Source organism: Pyricularia oryzae, chromosome 1 (assembly GCF_000002495.2).
Source record: "Pyricularia oryzae 70-15 chromosome 1, whole genome shotgun sequence".
Classification (NCBI taxonomy): domain Eukaryota; kingdom Fungi; phylum Ascomycota; class Sordariomycetes; order Magnaporthales; family Pyriculariaceae; genus Pyricularia; species Pyricularia oryzae.
In genome coordinates this window covers 7238802-7254481 of record NC_017844.1, presented here as the reverse complement: position 1 = coordinate 7254481, position 15680 = coordinate 7238802, and the positions used below count along the sequence as shown (strand labels likewise).

The window sequence follows — 15680 nt, the reverse complement described above, 5'->3', positions numbered from 1 at the left end:
AACTTGGCCGAGTAAGTGGTGCGTTCTTGGCGAAGCCAAACACTTGTCAGGAACGTAGTATTTGATATATTTATAACTCTTATATTAGCTAACCGAGCCCAACGCTCCCTAGTTTATACGCACACTCTTGCTAAATATATTTTCTAATTGCTTCCTAAAAGCTATCAGTGGATTTCGCTTAACAAGCATTATTCTGTTTATCGTTGTTTGGTGTTGAAATAGAGGTTTATGCCTTCAATTCATCAATTCAACTGATGACTCACGCGTGGTGTCCAGGTGACCCACACGTAACTCACCCGGTCCTGAACAACGGGAAATTATAAGGAGGAAAGACGCTCAGAAGCTCGAACACCTTTACCCGTAACAACGTTTTGTTGATCGATCGATCTACGAAAGGCCTATCCACATTTGGTTTAACGTTGCGTACCCCCTGTTCGGCACCCCCCCTGTTCGGCACCCTGAAAATCTAACAACGAAATGCCTACTTTTATAAACTGATTTAAATATAAAATTATCAACGGACAAAAATACAATCGTTTTCACGCTTCTCCGGTTCATTAACCTCTTCTTCATCAGCTAAAGGTTCCAAATTTTCTATATCATTTTCCTGCAATCCAATAATGTTCTGTTTGTTAACCAAAAGCTCGTTTGGATCCGGAACCACCCTCCTCCTTTTAACCGGCCGTATTGCCTCCAGTTGTGCTTCCAATAAGCTGATTTTTTGCTGGGCGCTAGCCAAAAGGGTATCTTTGGCTTCGAAGCTTTTTTGGACTTTTGCAAATAAAAGACGTGAAGTAGCGTTGGTTTTGTTGGATTGGGAAAGTTTTTGCAGTTGAAGTCGGATATCTCGGGTCGTTTTAGCGGTTTTCCAAATAAGTAAAGACGGGTCGTTAATTTTTGGGCTGGGCTTTCCGGTGTTTTATCCCTTTGCAAACCGTTGTTTTTATCTTTTATAACGTTGGCGTTGCTATTTTCTAACAAAAAAGGGCTTAAAAGTGGTTTAACCAAGTTTACCGGCCATAACCCCGTTGTACGCCAACCAGATTGAATGGTTTTTGCTATAAATGCTTTTAATCTGGCTTTTCGATAACAAAGTAGGAAATTTCGTTTTCCAATAACTGTTGAACAGCAAAATTGGCTAACAAATCCAAGTTGACGTCGATAAGCTTCTTTTAACGGCCCAAAAACCGATAGATCCAATGGTTGAAGAACGTGTGACGAATGAGGGGGTAAATATAGGAGTTGAATATTATTTTGCAAGCAAAGAAGCATAAATTCGTCCGTTATATGTGATCCATGGCCATCCAAAACTAATAACCGCTTTTCAGGGGTTAAAGGTTGGGTATACGGAATAAACACCTTTTTTAACCATTCGATAGCCGTTTGGCTATTTGTCCACCCGTTTTCGGTTGCATGAAATTGCCAATTATCGAAAGGGCTTAAATCCGTGGGAAACCATTGTTGTTGTACGTTTTTTCCCTTAAATATAACGAGGGGAGGGAGGGCAACGCCCGTAGCCGATATACATTCGATTATAGTCGTCCAACCACGCGTTCCGGGCTCTTTTCGTTGCAACGGCCGGATCCCGTTAAGCCCTAATACTAGGCCATTAGATCCTTTGCCTTCCATTATACCGGTTTCGTCCATATTCCAACGGTTTTCCGGTTTAATAGCGTTAATAACCGGGTTCGTAATATAAAGCCACCAAGATTTAATTACCTCCGTAGTAGCGCCATTAACCCGGGCGTTATCTATTCGACGGGGCCTTTGGGTTTTAAGGATTGGATAACGAGCCAAAAAACGAGTTATCCAACGTTTTCCAAGGCCTTTTATCTCTCCGGCGGCTTGAAGAATTCGTTCGGCAAAAAAGCGTAATTCTTGATGCGTTGGCGGAAGCCCTAAAGCTGTTTGGGTAAGTACCCAATCAGCCAAATGCTTTTCCTGTTCCGTGGAAAGCCTTTGAAAAGGGCTTTGTGCTTTTTTATAAGGTTGAGAACCTTTAAGTCGACTTTGAAGTGTAGACCTAGGTATTCCCCATTTTCGGGAGGTTTTTGCAATTGGATTGCCATTATTGACGTCGTTAATTGCAGATATAAGCTGTTTTTCAGTATATTGCTTCATTGGAAAATGGAGAATTAAAATCAGAAAAAAGTAAATCCAAAAGTGACAGATTCATCGAGATATTTATAATAGAAGTTGGAGGATAAAAATAAAAGTGTTGTTATTTTTGGGTGCCGAACAGGGGTGGTGCCGAACAGGGGGTACGCAACGTTATATCAACTTACTCGTGCTTTTAGTACGCTACTGAGGATGGCTTTTCTCTATTCCAAATTGGGCAATAAAATGGCACAAAGGGATTGTCATTGAAACAGCCCTACATTTTTTTAGTTTATACATCCGGGTCCCGGAATTGCCAAGCTCCCGGTGCATATAGAAACCCACAAGTGCCGTTTATGCGTTGGTATAATAGAAGAAGATGTCTATAAGCGGTGCTTTGATTAATTAGTTAATGGTGGACTTGGTCTCGAAACCAGTCTGGTCTAATAGCCACGGAAAATAACCACTTGTGATAGTTATATTAGGCGTCCGCACCGACTTTCTTCCTTTTCTCTTCCGCTTCTACGAGCAGACTTTACTTGCTATCCATATTGCACAATCTTTAGAGTCGATATCAGCCGCCTGCTTTTTACCAAATAGAAAAGGGTTTCCATTCCCTATTTTCTTTTTTTTTTTCCAATTTTTTTAGCAACATTTGAAAAATGCGAGCCACCACAGCCTTTCAGGTTATTGCATTTTTGGCCGTCGGAGCTGCGGCCGCTCCCACCGGTCTGGTTCAGGCGCGGGCAGTCGATTCCCTGGCCGTCGAGACGGACGACATTGCCAGCAGCGCAGGCCCGAGGGCCGACGACAACGGCGCCGCCAGCGCGGGCCTCAAAGTCAAGCGCCAGCGCGAGTATTGGTGCCCGAATCAAGTCTGCGCCAAAACCTTTGCGACTCAAGAAGAAAGAGATCATCATATTGCAAACACGGTGCACCCCACCAACAGCAAAAGGGACGTCTTGCTGCAGTAGCCTGGAGCCTTCGCCCTGGAAGGAAGGCTCTCGGAGATGTAATTTGGTGGCAAATCTGTGGATCTCCATGCGCTCGCAGAGGGATTTACTCCCCGTCCCTGCTCTCCCGAGTTTCTGCTAAACACTGGGATGGGTATCAAAGCGATGGTATGGGTGAGGTACACGGGCACTGAATCTGTATGTTGACCTGGCAATATATTTGGAATCAGTGTGGTTAGAGAAATGCTACAGCTTACTACGCAAAGGTCAATCGAATATACTTATATTTACAGAACAAGAAAGAAAGAAAGAAAGCTTAAAAGCTTAAACGCTTATTTTTCAAAGCTGTCAAGCCCAATACTGTGATTACTGCAGAAATAAAATTAAAATAGTAACAATAGTATTACCCCTACCACTGCATTACAAGCCGAAAAACGACTCATGTTGAAATGAGAGGCTACAAGTATGATTGGCGCTTAGAATCACCTATTATTACTCGAGCCGCATAGTTTCTTTCTCATCCCTGATCTGTGTGTGATCTATCTACCCTTGGCATAATCAAAGACCCACATGGACACTAACGCATCAGTAGATCTCTTGTGTTGGTCATCTTTCAGAGTCACTTCATTGGTGCCATTCAACAGTTATTTGCCGCTGGCTTATGGATACCTTGGCCAGGTATGATCCTGCTGGTGCACGAAAGACACTGACAAGTGACAAAAAGCGAGGGAGATGACTTGCTTTGAATTTCCGAGCAAGTCAACAACCCAGTTTGATTTCTTGAAAGACTGAGCGGCATATTCCGAAAATGTACATGATGAAACATGACTGTCGATTATTTCATCCATCTTTATATGGCCCAAGACAAACCACCATTTAATCGGAGTCGTTTTTGAATAAACAAGCCATTTGGTTTTGAATCTTTGATATACGGAGCAGCTAGAAAAGAGTTGGTGGCTGCGTACAACGATGATCAGCTATCACTCATTGGCCATAACAAATATACGGTGCTGGTTGTCAGGCGAGGCAATTCATGGGTCTGGGGTCTTGTCACAACTGGCGCTCCCGTCATCATAGCAAGCGTTTTCACGTCTAGTCACCCATCGGGATCTTATCTATACAGCCTTGCGCCACGATCTGCAAAATAGTAAATACTCAACGACACCAAACCAAGACCGCAGTAGATCCGAATCGAACCAGGGCCCCGACAGCGACGTGGTGTGACCCTGTTGCCGTCTTGGCAAGGTTAGGGGGTGGGCGACGCAACTTAACCGGCGGCTCCCCATTGGAGGGACATTCTTCAACGACTGACAGAACAAGTCAAAAGCGGCAGTTTGGTTCCCGAGGAAATGTGGGGGCAAAGTTAATAAATAGGTGTAATTGGGGACTGGTGAATGATGACAAGTCATGAGGGCATGGTTTAGTCGGTTTTCCCGATTCGGATGGATTGTATTATCGACCAGGGCTCCGACTTGACTACTTTCTAGTTATAGATTGAACAGACGGCCCGTCGAGCCATGCCAGGTCACGATTGATGTGGGGAATGCATGTAGTTTATATTAAAACCAAACACGTTTTCTTTTATATGACCTGGTTTCTAAACTTTCTGCTGTCGAGGTGGCGATCATCTTTGGGATCCTTGGCTTTCTGTCGGCGTATTGATTGCTGATTCTTTAGAGATGGAATGAGCTCAGGTTTCCATTAAGAAAAAATTGATAAAAGATTGAATGCTTTCAACGTTCGCATTGATCAAAACTAGTCGAGCGAGTTGCAAGTAAAACAACAGCCAGCGACAAAAAGTGGCAACTACCGGCATCTCGGGGCCTAATGCATGCACAAGACCATGTCAGCGGCGGTTGGTTCTCCGTTCCTACTTGGCACCTGGCCATCTTGCCGACCATCCTGCCATGGGGAACGGGAAAGCTCCCGACGATTGCAGTGGTGTGGAGATTTGGCATTTGTTTCTGAAGCGAGAATATCCCTCATTATTTATAACGCAGCTAGAACAAACGAAGGCAACTGCAACTGCAACTATCAACCAACAAGTACCTTGTCGCATATTTAAAGCTGCCTTTTCGCACCATCCCCACCCCGAGATCAGCCTCCATCCACCTTGAAGCTCGACCTTGATCCACCACCAAAGCTCAAGTTACTCAAACCTTTCCCCCCAAAACCACACCCCACCATGAAGTGCATCGCCAGCCTCACGGTCGGCGCCCTGGCCCTGGCCAACAGCGTCGGCGCGCACTACATCTTCCAGCAGCTGGCGGTGGCCGGGCGCAGCTTTGGCGTGTACGAGCACATCCGGCGCAACACAAACTACAACTCGCCGGTGACGAGCCTGACGGACGCGGACCTGCGCTGCAACGTGGGCGGCGGCAGCGGCTCGTCGACCAGCACCGTCGACGTCAAGGCCGGCGACTCCTTCACCTTCACCACCGACGTGGCCGTCTACCACCAGGGCCCCGTCAGCGTCTACATGTCCAAGGCCCCCGGGTTCGCGGCGGGCTACGACGGCGGCGGCGACTGGTTCAAGACCTTTGACTGGGGCCCCGTCTTCAGCGGCGGCCAGATCACCTGGCCCCTCAGGAGCACCTACACGCACTCCATCCCCGCCTGCATCCCCGACGGCGAGTACCTGCTCCGCATCCAGAGCCTGGCCATCCACAACCCCGGCGACGTCCCGCAGTTTTACTCGTCGTGCGCCCAGGTCCGCGTCACCGGCGGCGGCAGCAAGACCCCGTCGTCGACCGTCAAGATTCCCGGCTTCATCAAGGCTACAGGTGAGTCACGAGAGCAGCTGTTGCACTAACTTTTTGTGTAAAAAAATACTGACTTTTGTCTCTGCCACCACAGACCCCGGCTACACCGCCAACATCTACAACGGCCTCAAGAACTACACCGTCCCCGGCGGTCCCGTCTTTACCTGCTGAGTGGAGACAGGAGAACTGACTTTTATGTGTGATGTGCTGAATAAATGGGGTGGGGGCTGCTTTTACATGTTCTTTGTATATATTTAAAACTAGAACTAGCCTTGAATGAATTCTTGGAGTCAAAAAAGAGAGAATACTACAAGTCTACTCTACAACTTGGCTCCCCTCCTCTCCTTCTTCGCCACATCCCTCAGCACCCTCCTCAGTATCTTCCCACTCGGCGACTTGGGGATCGCATCGACCAGCACCACCCCTCCCCGCAGCTTCTTGTGCGGCGCCACCCTGCTCGCCATCCAGTCCACAATCTCCCGCGCCTTGGCCTCCCCTCCGGCCCTTTGGTCCTTGAGCACCACGTACGCCCTCGGCACCTCGCTCGCCAGCTCGTCGTCCTGGACGCCCACGACGCCAACGTCGGCGACCTCGGGGTGTCCCAGCAGCAGGCCCTCCAGCTCCGCCGGCGCCACCTGGAAGCCCTTGTACTTGATGAGCTCCTTGAGCCGGTCCACGCAGTACAGGTTCCCGAACCTGTCCTTGCGGAACACGTCGCCCGTCTTGAAGTACCCGTCCTCGCTCATCGTCTCCCTCGTCTTGTCCGGATTGTTGAGGTACCCCAAGAACAGCTGCGGGCCCTTGACCCACAGCTCACCCTCGGCCATCTCGTCGCCCTCGGGCACCTCCTGGCCGTCCGCCGCCACCAGCTTCGCCGTCATGTTGGGCACGAGCTTGCCGACGCTGCCCATAAACTTGGCCCACTCGTCGGGCGCCTGGACCGACACGACGGGCGACGTCTCCGAGAGGCCGTAGCCCTGCTTGACGGGGAGCTTGAGCCGGTTCCACAGCTCCTCGGTCAGCTCGCGCGTGAGGGGCGCCGCGCCCGAGTGCAGCATCTTGAGCGACGAGAGGTCGTACCTGTCGCAGATGGGCGATTTTGCAAACGCCAGCACGATGGGCGGCGGCACGTAAATGTACGTGATGCGGTGCTTCTCGATCAGCGCGCACGCCTGCTCCATGTCGAAGCGCGACATGATGACCAGCTCCCAGCCAAAGTAGGCCGACGACAGGACGCACGAGAGAAGGCCCTGGGGGGTTGTGTTGGTATTAGTGGCAGTTGACATTTTTGCTTTCATGTATTATGGCAGTATGAGAAAAAGAAAAAAAAAAAACAAAAAGAAAGAAAAAAAAAACTCACATATACGTGGAAAAACGGCGTCACCCCCAACATCCGATCCCCCTGCCCATCCAACCCTCCCACCGGCTGCAGGTAGTGCCCCTCCGTCTGGGCCACCTGCATCAGGTTCGCCACCATGTTGTAGTGGCTCAGGCACACCCCCTTGGGCAGCCCCGTCGTGCCGCTGCTGTACACCAAAAACGCCAGGTCCTTCCTCGGCTCCACCAGCGTCTGCGCGTACTTGCTGCAGTAAAAGGTGCTCCGGATGCTGCTGTAGTGCTTGAACCTGCTCCCGCCCGCCCCGTCCGACATGTGCGCGCCCACCAGGATGATCCTGTCGTCGGCGATGCCCGCCGCCGCCGCCGCCCGCACCGCGACGTCGAGGTGCTGCACCTGCGTGACGAGCGCGCGGGCGCCCGAGTCGCGCAGCTGGAACGCCAGCTCGTCGGCCGTGTACAGCGGGTTGGCCGGGCTGGCCACGCCGCCCGCCCACAGCAGGCCCATGGTCACCACCGGCGTGTCGATGCCGTTGGGCGCGAAGAAGGCCATCACCTCGCCCCGCCGCCACCCCCACAGCGCCTTGAGCCCCTTGCCGAACTCGATCGACGCGCTGCGCAGCCCGCCCCAGTCCAGCCGGTCCCCCGTCGCCCCGTCCGTGTACACCGTCTTGCCGTCCAGGAACGCCTTGCTGCGCCGCGAGAAGCACAGGTTCCAGATGTCCGTCTCTGGGACCTGGATGGGTTCGTAGGGGGAGTTGAACGGCATTTTTTTTCTTTTTCTTCTTCTTTTTGTCTGGTGGTGGCGGGGGGTCTGTCTATCTACCTTGATAAAAAAAAGTACCCGGTATCGATTGCTTCTTGCTTCTGGTTTGCAAGGGAACAACAAGGCTGAACAAGATGCAAAACCAAAAGTAAAATAACCAGCTACCGGACGTTCACTCAACAAAACAAAAAGTCCTGCTCGCTAGCTTGCAATTGGCACTTTTTTTGAGTTTGTTTTGGTTACAGGTGCTCGGGTCACGCCCTTCATGTCAACACAGAAGCACCCGCGCCCCCGCCGCTTTCTCTCGGCTCGTCGGTTCTCGTCATCGTCCCGCTGAGTTTACCCCCCACATAGCGACCCCTGGCGGCCCACTTGGTCTTGGCGGAGAACGCGGGGAAGCGGATCCTTTGACGATGCCCCCCCATAGCTTAGCTTCAACCTCGCTCGACTTGAGCCTCAGCCTGATCAAGGTACAACTTTATCTCATGAGGGTAGATGCGACTGCCTACCTACCTACCCACCTACATACCTACCTACCTACGTGGTAAGCATGCACACTAATCAAGGCATGCTGTAAACTCAAATGAAACCGTAAACTCAAATGAAATCTAGCTTGTTTGATTAAGTGGAGCAAATCGAGGCTGCTCCATTGATCATCTTCAATCTTGACACCTCAACACATTTGAGTAACAAACAGCAATCTCTCCCATCTGCGTTTCCAATAATCTCTCTTTCCATTAATCTATCAATAACAGCACTACAACGCCATGTCTTGTCATCCACCCTTTGTGGGCATCATTCGGCCAAACTGAATACAGATGCACGGCTCGCCCGCTCGCTCAAGTCAACGACTCCACAACGCCTTTTGTCCAACAAAAACCCAAATATCCCTTCAGAAAGATTTCTCTCTTTTTCTGAAAAAGAAAACCCAAAGTGTATTCAACTGGGTCTGAGGACCTTGAAAGCACTCAATTGATCGTCGGTATCGTTGTCCATAAGACTGACATTTCCCCCAGAAGTCTGGGTCGTCGCTGAAGGCCGATGCGGTACTGGCCTCGACTGTAGTTGGTTGCCCTGGTTCACTTGATCATGCACCACAGTCTGCTCGCTCCTCAGTGCTGGTGGTTTGGGTTTCGGTCGCACTTCTGGCGACATGGTTGGTTTCCTGCTTGGTTTTGGTGGCGGCACTGCTGACTCTGCCCCCTTGTCAATCCCTAGCTCACTTGCTGTTGGTGGCGACGCAATCGGCCTCCGTGCGAATCCGCCATCCTTCCCCCTGAGCGGAGACACTTGTTGCATTGCCTGCTGTCGCTCACCCAGTCTTCCAACGACACCCTTGAGCCCATCCTCTGCTCGTCCTGGCGATCTTGGCCTCTGGGCTACTGCCACCTGGTCGCTCTGAGCAATTGTCGGACTCCCGGCTGGGCTCAACCCAGCTAGATGTGCCGGCTTCTTGGCCACCGGTGGTGGAGCATTGCTTGATTTTGTCGTTGACGATGCCGACGATGTCGGTCGCGCTTGCGTCTGGACAGCCTTCCTTGGGATCACATCAGATGGTGGAGGCAGAACCTTGGTTGGCATCTTGGCTGGAAGCGTCGACGCCCTCTCCGGTCCAGGGCCAGATCCACTGTTGCCTGCTTGTCTTCTAGGGGGCGGAGGCGGCGGCGGCGTCTGGTTTCTATAAGAGCTGGACACATGCTCGCTCTGTGTACTTGGTCTTCTTGTGAACTGAGCGGACAGTGCAGAAGATGGCATCTCGTTGCGCAGACTCGAGGCCGAATGCTGGTCACTCTGCCCTGCAGGCTTTCTCGTGAACTGTGCCGAGAGCGCCGATGGATCGTATGGAGGCGGCAACTTCCTCACTGTCTGCTGCTGCTTCAGTGTCGGTAGCACGTGCTCATATGGACTTGTTGAGATGCTCGAGTACGAGTTGCTCAGCCTCGAGTCTGATCTGGGCACAGTCACCCAGTCTGGTTCCTCTGTCGGCACAAATGGATTCGGCGGCCTGTTGGGACTCAAGACTGTGACGTGAGATGATGCGGTAGGTCTGGGTGGCGCCACGGTTGACCTGGCCGGTCGACCATTTTCGAGCCACCACTTCTGCCTGTCGGTACTAGCCGGAGGCAAGCCAGGCTCAATCGATCCATACCCCTTCAGGTCCTCGTCATCAGTATCAGCCGTCTGAATGCTGATGGCGTCGCCCATGTCTGCCTTTCTTCGTTCATAAATCTCCCTCGAGAACTGCTCCCGGAGTGCCTCGTCAACAATGTTGACTGTGCAGTCAAAAGTTCCGTAGACGGGTCTGTGGTCTGAGAATCTCAGAGGAGCCGAATCGTACGAAGTTTGGCGAATATTGTTGCCTTTTCGCAGAATACGATCCGTCCACGCAGGGATTCTCGCCTTCTCACTACACAGGTTGTCAGCAATCTGAAATTTTTCAAATTGCATCTTCAATTACTTACGAGGAGTCGTAGACATCGTTTCCGAGATCGAATTTGTATGTAGGCATAAAGTTGATTCGTGCCTCCGAGTAGTATTGAAAGGAGAGACCAGCAACCATTTGCAGATTCAGCTGTTCTTGAATCAGCAAACTCTTCAACCATTTAATCATCAGAATAGGGTAGAGATCCAACATACCTGATCATTTTCGTACAGGCGCCCGAGGTCTTGCCTTTTGATGAGATCCATGGTCTTATCTCTGCTCAATCCAATGCGGTAGTTGAAATCACCAAGCCAGATTACGGTATCTGTCGAAAGATTGTTAGTTTCAAGACACGAAAAAGCTAACAAGGTATACCCATGTAGCAGCCCGGGAAGCTTACCGTGATCATCAATGCCCCTATTTCTCTGAAATCGGAGACCCTGGTGAATGGTGGCATAGTCCTTATTTCTCTCCTCGTAGTTTGCAAATCCAGCAGCCAGATGCGCCGTTACAAAGCAAATCGGTGTGCTGGCGTAATCGAGTCTAATCGCAACGGCACCTTTGTTGCCGGCCATACCCGACATACCAGTCTTCTTGACGTTGCCCTCGACGTTCTTGATATTGCGTAGCGCAGATGCCTTGACAAAAATGCAAAGCGCTGCACCAACAAGCTGTCCACTTCTGAGCAGGACGTACTTTTCTTGGCCATGCCGTTCGCAGTTCTCGTTAAGCGTTTGCTTGACCGCATTCTCCCACAGTTGTTTCCTTCGGGGATCACTGTTCATGATTTGTTGGGGACTGAGCTCGACAATTTCTTGGAATCCAACGGCAACAATCTCTGGCTGCCTGTCCCCTAGGGCAGCAGGCCAAAGCCATGGCGAGAGGTCTTCGTCGATCCCCTCTGTCCGGCCATTGAGGTTGAACGTCCCCACCAAGCTACAGCCAGATTAGCGATCAGGCCGATTCCAAAATGGCGAATTAAAAGAGTACTCACATTGATATGGTCTCGGTGGATGAGAATTGAGCACTCCGCTTCGAAAGTTCCACTGCAACATAGTCACTAATCGGGTCATACAGAACCACAGGTGCTTGCCCGTAGATGCGGCCCAAGAGTAGGTCGATTGTATTCTGTCGCCCTTTGTCGGCGAAGTTGTTTATATATAGCCGCGTCGCCGATTTTCGGACATCGGCAAAAGTACCGGCAAGTGACATCTTGCCGTGGCGGGTGAACGAAGACTTGAGCGCTCCCGTGCCAGCATAGATCCTCGACAATGCATCACCATTGTCTGCCCACATACTCGAGTGCCGCATCCAAAAGTCCGATGTAGCAAACTCTCCCCTATGACCCAGAAAGGTTTCAACTGCCATCTGTGAGATCAGGGTTTGAATGAGGTTAGTGCGGTCGAGACAATCAAGGCAGTTTGTCCTGAAGACGCCCTCTTGCTGCAAAAGTACTACATAGCGTGGCGCCGTTGGCTTGCCGACCTCCTCTGTATCCCTGGTCACTTCGGAAAGGTAATACGCAAACCCATCTGCCGAGTTTTCAATATAGTGCCTGATTTGCTTTGCAGCCTCGTAGCCTTGCGGGCCCTTGGTCTCGGCATGGAAGTCGTACTCGGTAGCGCGCAAGAGTGCATGATCTTGCTGGGTGTGCTTCTCACCACGGCGACTCAAGGGACAATGCTGGATGCCGTAGCGGAAGGATTGAGTAAGCTCAAGCTCCCCTGGTTTCGTCGCGCTCAGCAAGTTGACCACGTGTACTGCTCCGTATGTCTGCTCCAAATCTTGAAAATGTTTGTTGAAGGCTGGTTGTGTCCCATCAGGTGACCTTGTGAGCGTGATTTTTTGCTGCCCAGGGATCAGCCCGGCGGACTGCTCCCAGAATACAGGAACCGAGCCTCGGACTTGGCAGTACGAGAAAACCACACCGGACGGGCTCCAATATGTCGTTTCCGACTCGACAAAGTTTGCGACGTTGCCGTCGTCATCAATGCCACGGGAGTTGAAGCGGGTGCCAGCCCGGCGGCATGAAAGACGGGATATAAGGGTAAGATAAGATGGCATGCCAGCCTTGGATCCACCCCTCAACGGCGCTATTGGCTGTGGCAAAGTGATCGTCTGACAGAAGCCTCGAATGGCCGATGTCAAAAACCAGGAAGCATCAAGAGCCTCTCTTTCATGCGCTATCAGACGCGACCGAAACTGCACAAGCGGGTCTATCATGAAAGAGTTCCACAAGAATTCCTCGTCAAAGTTGTCAATGTTGAACGCAGAAGCGTCTGCTGGTCTGCTGAGTGTCAGGACAAAACTCCACATGCAAGCTTCTGGGTGAACATGCTTACCTGTCCTGCAGCCGGTTTGTAAGATCGAAATCGGTACTGAAATAGAAGCTTCCATTGCTCAACAACTTTTGAACTTCAGCACACGGGTGCTCCATAGTAGGATCCCTTCTGCTCAAGCCCTGGCCGTAGGCTGACGACCCATCATCCTCATAATACGGGTCTGTGGAAAGAACGTCATCATACTCGTTCGTATTCAGACAAAAGAACTCCACGGCATTGATTCTCTCAATGGTCTCTCCCGGGCGCAACGTCGCAACCCTCGATGCGCTCGTAATGACGCAAATGAAGACATCTTGGCCCATGGATATCAAACCGAGTGTACCGTATATAGGCCGCGAGGTAAGCGGGCGGTAGTCGTCCAGCAGCTTCCTAGTATTGGGGGCGAACTCCACCATGCACTTGGCGGCATTGCTCGAGCCCTCGCCCGGCCGGGAGCGCGGATTCGGAAGGGCGGAGAAGGAGCCGTTCGAGAGGGGGTCGGGGCTGGAGCTGCCATGTCGAAAGACTAGAGCATGTGATTTGGAGACGATGGCGATGGATCGGAATGGATAGTCGCGAATCAAGAGCTGACTGGTCTTTTCGGCCGAGGTTTGAGAGATGGGGGCGGCGGTGGGCACTGGGCCCCATGTGTTGGGCGGCGGCTCCATGCTCAAGACGTTGTTGAGCATGTTGTCCATGCCGGTGGCCGCGCGACGAAAATGCTGCTCCATGGCGGGCGACTGCGGCGGGGCAGCTTGGAGGTGTTCAGCGCATATTATGGTTTTGATTTCGGAGCTCGAACGGAACTGCCGGTGTCCTTCCCCAACTCCTCGACTACCTTAGCCGATCGACTAGGTCTGGGCTCAGATACGCGGCAATCGCGCTCTTGCCTTCGTTCGTGTCTCGTGCGTGTTTTGCACTGTAAATTCGCTAATTATTGGTAATCATTCGATGTGTATATAGAGTTAACAGGGTATGATATGTCGACTACAGCTATGATCGATTGAGCTGTCAGGACTGCATCGTGTTCATTTGCGCGAAGCATTAGATCCTGGTCGATTTGCGATCCGATGTTGGCCTCAGGGCGGTGCCGCCTGTCAGCCGCGCGAGATCCAATGACGCAACTAGCCTATGATCGAGAAGTTGTAGCGGGGCTAGGCGCTATGCCCCACCTCCATCACTGAAGGCGACCCTGACAAGCCCGACAAGCCCCAAGACATCAGAAAGATCCTATTTACAGTACCAAGCTTGATGCTAACCTTGGGTACCTTTCTTGTTAATGATTGGCATTTCCATTGGATATATATCTATCTAATTGTCACTGTCGATTTTTTCCGTCTTCTGCTAGAGTTATCAATGGACGGGAAGTCCAGGAAAACTGGTCGGAGTTGCGCAAATGTCCTCACCGTTAGTAATATTTGCCTTGCTGAGACGTGCTATTTTGTGGCCATACGGATCAGTCCATAATCACCATGTTTATGGTTCTTCTTCTGCAAATTTTGTCCCCTTGTATTTGGCAGGATCTGGCTGTTTCCATCGCCAAGTCTATTTTGAAGAACTTGCCTGCAAGTTTCGATATTGCCGACTCTCGTCAAGTGGAACATTCCCTGGCTGTTAATTCGACTCCACCGCCCGAGTCAACATCTCAAAACGGTTGTAATCTTCCGTGGCGCAATTGGCTAGCGCGTTCGACTGTTAAGTTCCCACGCAACATCGAGAGGTTGTCAGTTCAAGCCTGACCGGAAGAGAATACTAGGTCCTGGCCTCAATGAGATGCTACTGTTATACATGCCAATATGCCAAGTCTCTTGGGAGTTTGTTTTTGACACTCTAGGCTCGATCATAAGCTGAAACTTTTTCACGCTGAATCTTTTTGTCATTCCTTCCCAATTTTCAAAGGTAAAAGCGCCTCTCTAGAGGTAGGTATGGATACCATACTGCGTACGACTACTACCTGGGTCGGTATATATCGCCAGTTGGTCTTAGGAGCCACAAACCTGCACATAGGCAAGCATGCTATGTTGTTAATTTGCTCTAGATCGTAACGGCAATTTTTGGCCGCCCATAGCCATGTCCCCACGAGTTTCTTTTTTCAATTTACTGGCTTAACTTCCGCAAAAAGCTCTTCTTCACTGTCCACCTGCAGTATCTAGAACAGCCTCATCGCATATTTCATTTTCTATATTTAAAACCCAGATTCCATGGAAGAATCATGTGGGTTCTTGTGCTGATTATTAACCATTGGTTTCTTTCAACATGTCAAGGTGTAAGTAAGTGTGCATCACACTGTCCCTTCGACTTTTATTTATTGGGTTCGAGGCCGTCTTATTTGCTGATTTTATATCTTTCACCAAGTTAATCCCCGTACCCAAGGCGAAATAGGAACATCAGATGATATTACAGAAGTGACTGCTTTCGTGTTAGTGGAACAAGCCCTGGAGCCACATGATTGGTCAATAATAGGTAAGGGCACAAGAAACAAGCAAATCCGATCGAGACTTGTTTACCGAATAACTACGAGCTGCACATATTTCGGTTCTGGTTGCTTTCGATAGCAATTTTTGCTACCCTAGAAAGCTGGACGTACGGTGCGCAACAGCCTTGCAACCTACCGTAGCAAGCCGAGATAGGTACATAGATAGTACATGCAAAATATATGCGGCGTGCCTAGACCTCCAGATGGAAGATGGGTGGACCCAAGAACTGATATACGCTAACTAGATGACGAGGGCTCCCCTGATTAGGGGTGGTACGGATATAACCGTCGGTCATGGACAAATAATCAGGGAAAATGAGATGCAGACGAAGCTACATGTAGGTAGCTACCTACCTAGCTTGGTGAAAGGTACCGGTAAGATTAATAGGTAAGTGGCTAAGAGCAATGGACTCGCCACACAATGACCTGGTGCTGAAGATGCACAGCTTGACAGTCAACATGGCCGATTGATGCGCTCATACGGAAAGGATAGGAATGCTTCGAAGCAATTCTTATCTCCCAACATGCCCAGCAAAGGCAGCGGCGTG

General features: G+C 50.6%; 4 protein-coding genes and 1 non-coding gene across 5 annotated transcripts; 3 read left to right on the top strand and 2 right to left on the bottom strand.

Annotated features, from left to right (window-relative positions):
• Positions 1-2759: 2759 nt before the first annotated feature.
• Positions 2760-3071, top strand: MGG_04546 (uncharacterized protein; the record flags this gene model as incomplete). Its single annotated transcript, XM_003710889.1, has 1 exon — positions 2760-3071. The coding sequence occupies one exon, from the start codon at positions 2760-2762 to the stop codon at positions 3069-3071; it is 312 nt and encodes a 103-aa protein (XP_003710937.1).
• Positions 3072-5235: 2164 nt separating this feature from the next.
• MGG_04547 (endoglucanase II) lies at positions 5236-5983 on the top strand (the record flags this gene model as incomplete). Its single annotated transcript, XM_003710888.1, has 2 exons — positions 5236-5833; positions 5907-5983. 2 exons carry the CDS (start codon positions 5236-5238, stop codon positions 5981-5983), a joined length of 675 nt encoding a protein of 224 aa, XP_003710936.1.
• A 56-nt stretch (positions 5984-6039) lies between these two features.
• On the bottom strand, positions 6040-8202 carry MGG_04548 (4-coumarate-CoA ligase). The gene is made up of 2 exons (XM_003710887.1): positions 7173-8202; positions 6040-7062 (listed from the first exon to the last, which is right to left on the bottom strand). The coding sequence occupies exons 1-2, from the start codon at positions 7914-7916 to the stop codon at positions 6133-6135; spliced, it is 1674 nt and encodes a 557-aa protein (XP_003710935.1). The 5' UTR covers positions 7917-8202; the 3' UTR covers positions 6040-6132.
• A 275-nt stretch (positions 8203-8477) lies between these two features.
• On the bottom strand, positions 8478-13718 carry MGG_04549 (synaptojanin 2). The gene is made up of 6 exons (XM_003710886.1): positions 12678-13718; positions 11330-12622; positions 10736-11271; positions 10551-10660; positions 10376-10485; positions 8478-10320 (listed from the first exon to the last, which is right to left on the bottom strand). Exons 1-6 carry the CDS (start codon positions 13385-13387, stop codon positions 8853-8855), a joined length of 4227 nt encoding a protein of 1408 aa, XP_003710934.1. The 5' UTR covers positions 13388-13718; the 3' UTR covers positions 8478-8852.
• A 598-nt stretch (positions 13719-14316) lies between these two features.
• MGG_20101 lies at positions 14317-14404 on the top strand. Its single transcript has one exon. It is a non-coding gene; the product is annotated as a tRNA-Asn (tRNA).
• The last annotated feature ends 1276 nt before the right edge of the window (positions 14405-15680 follow it).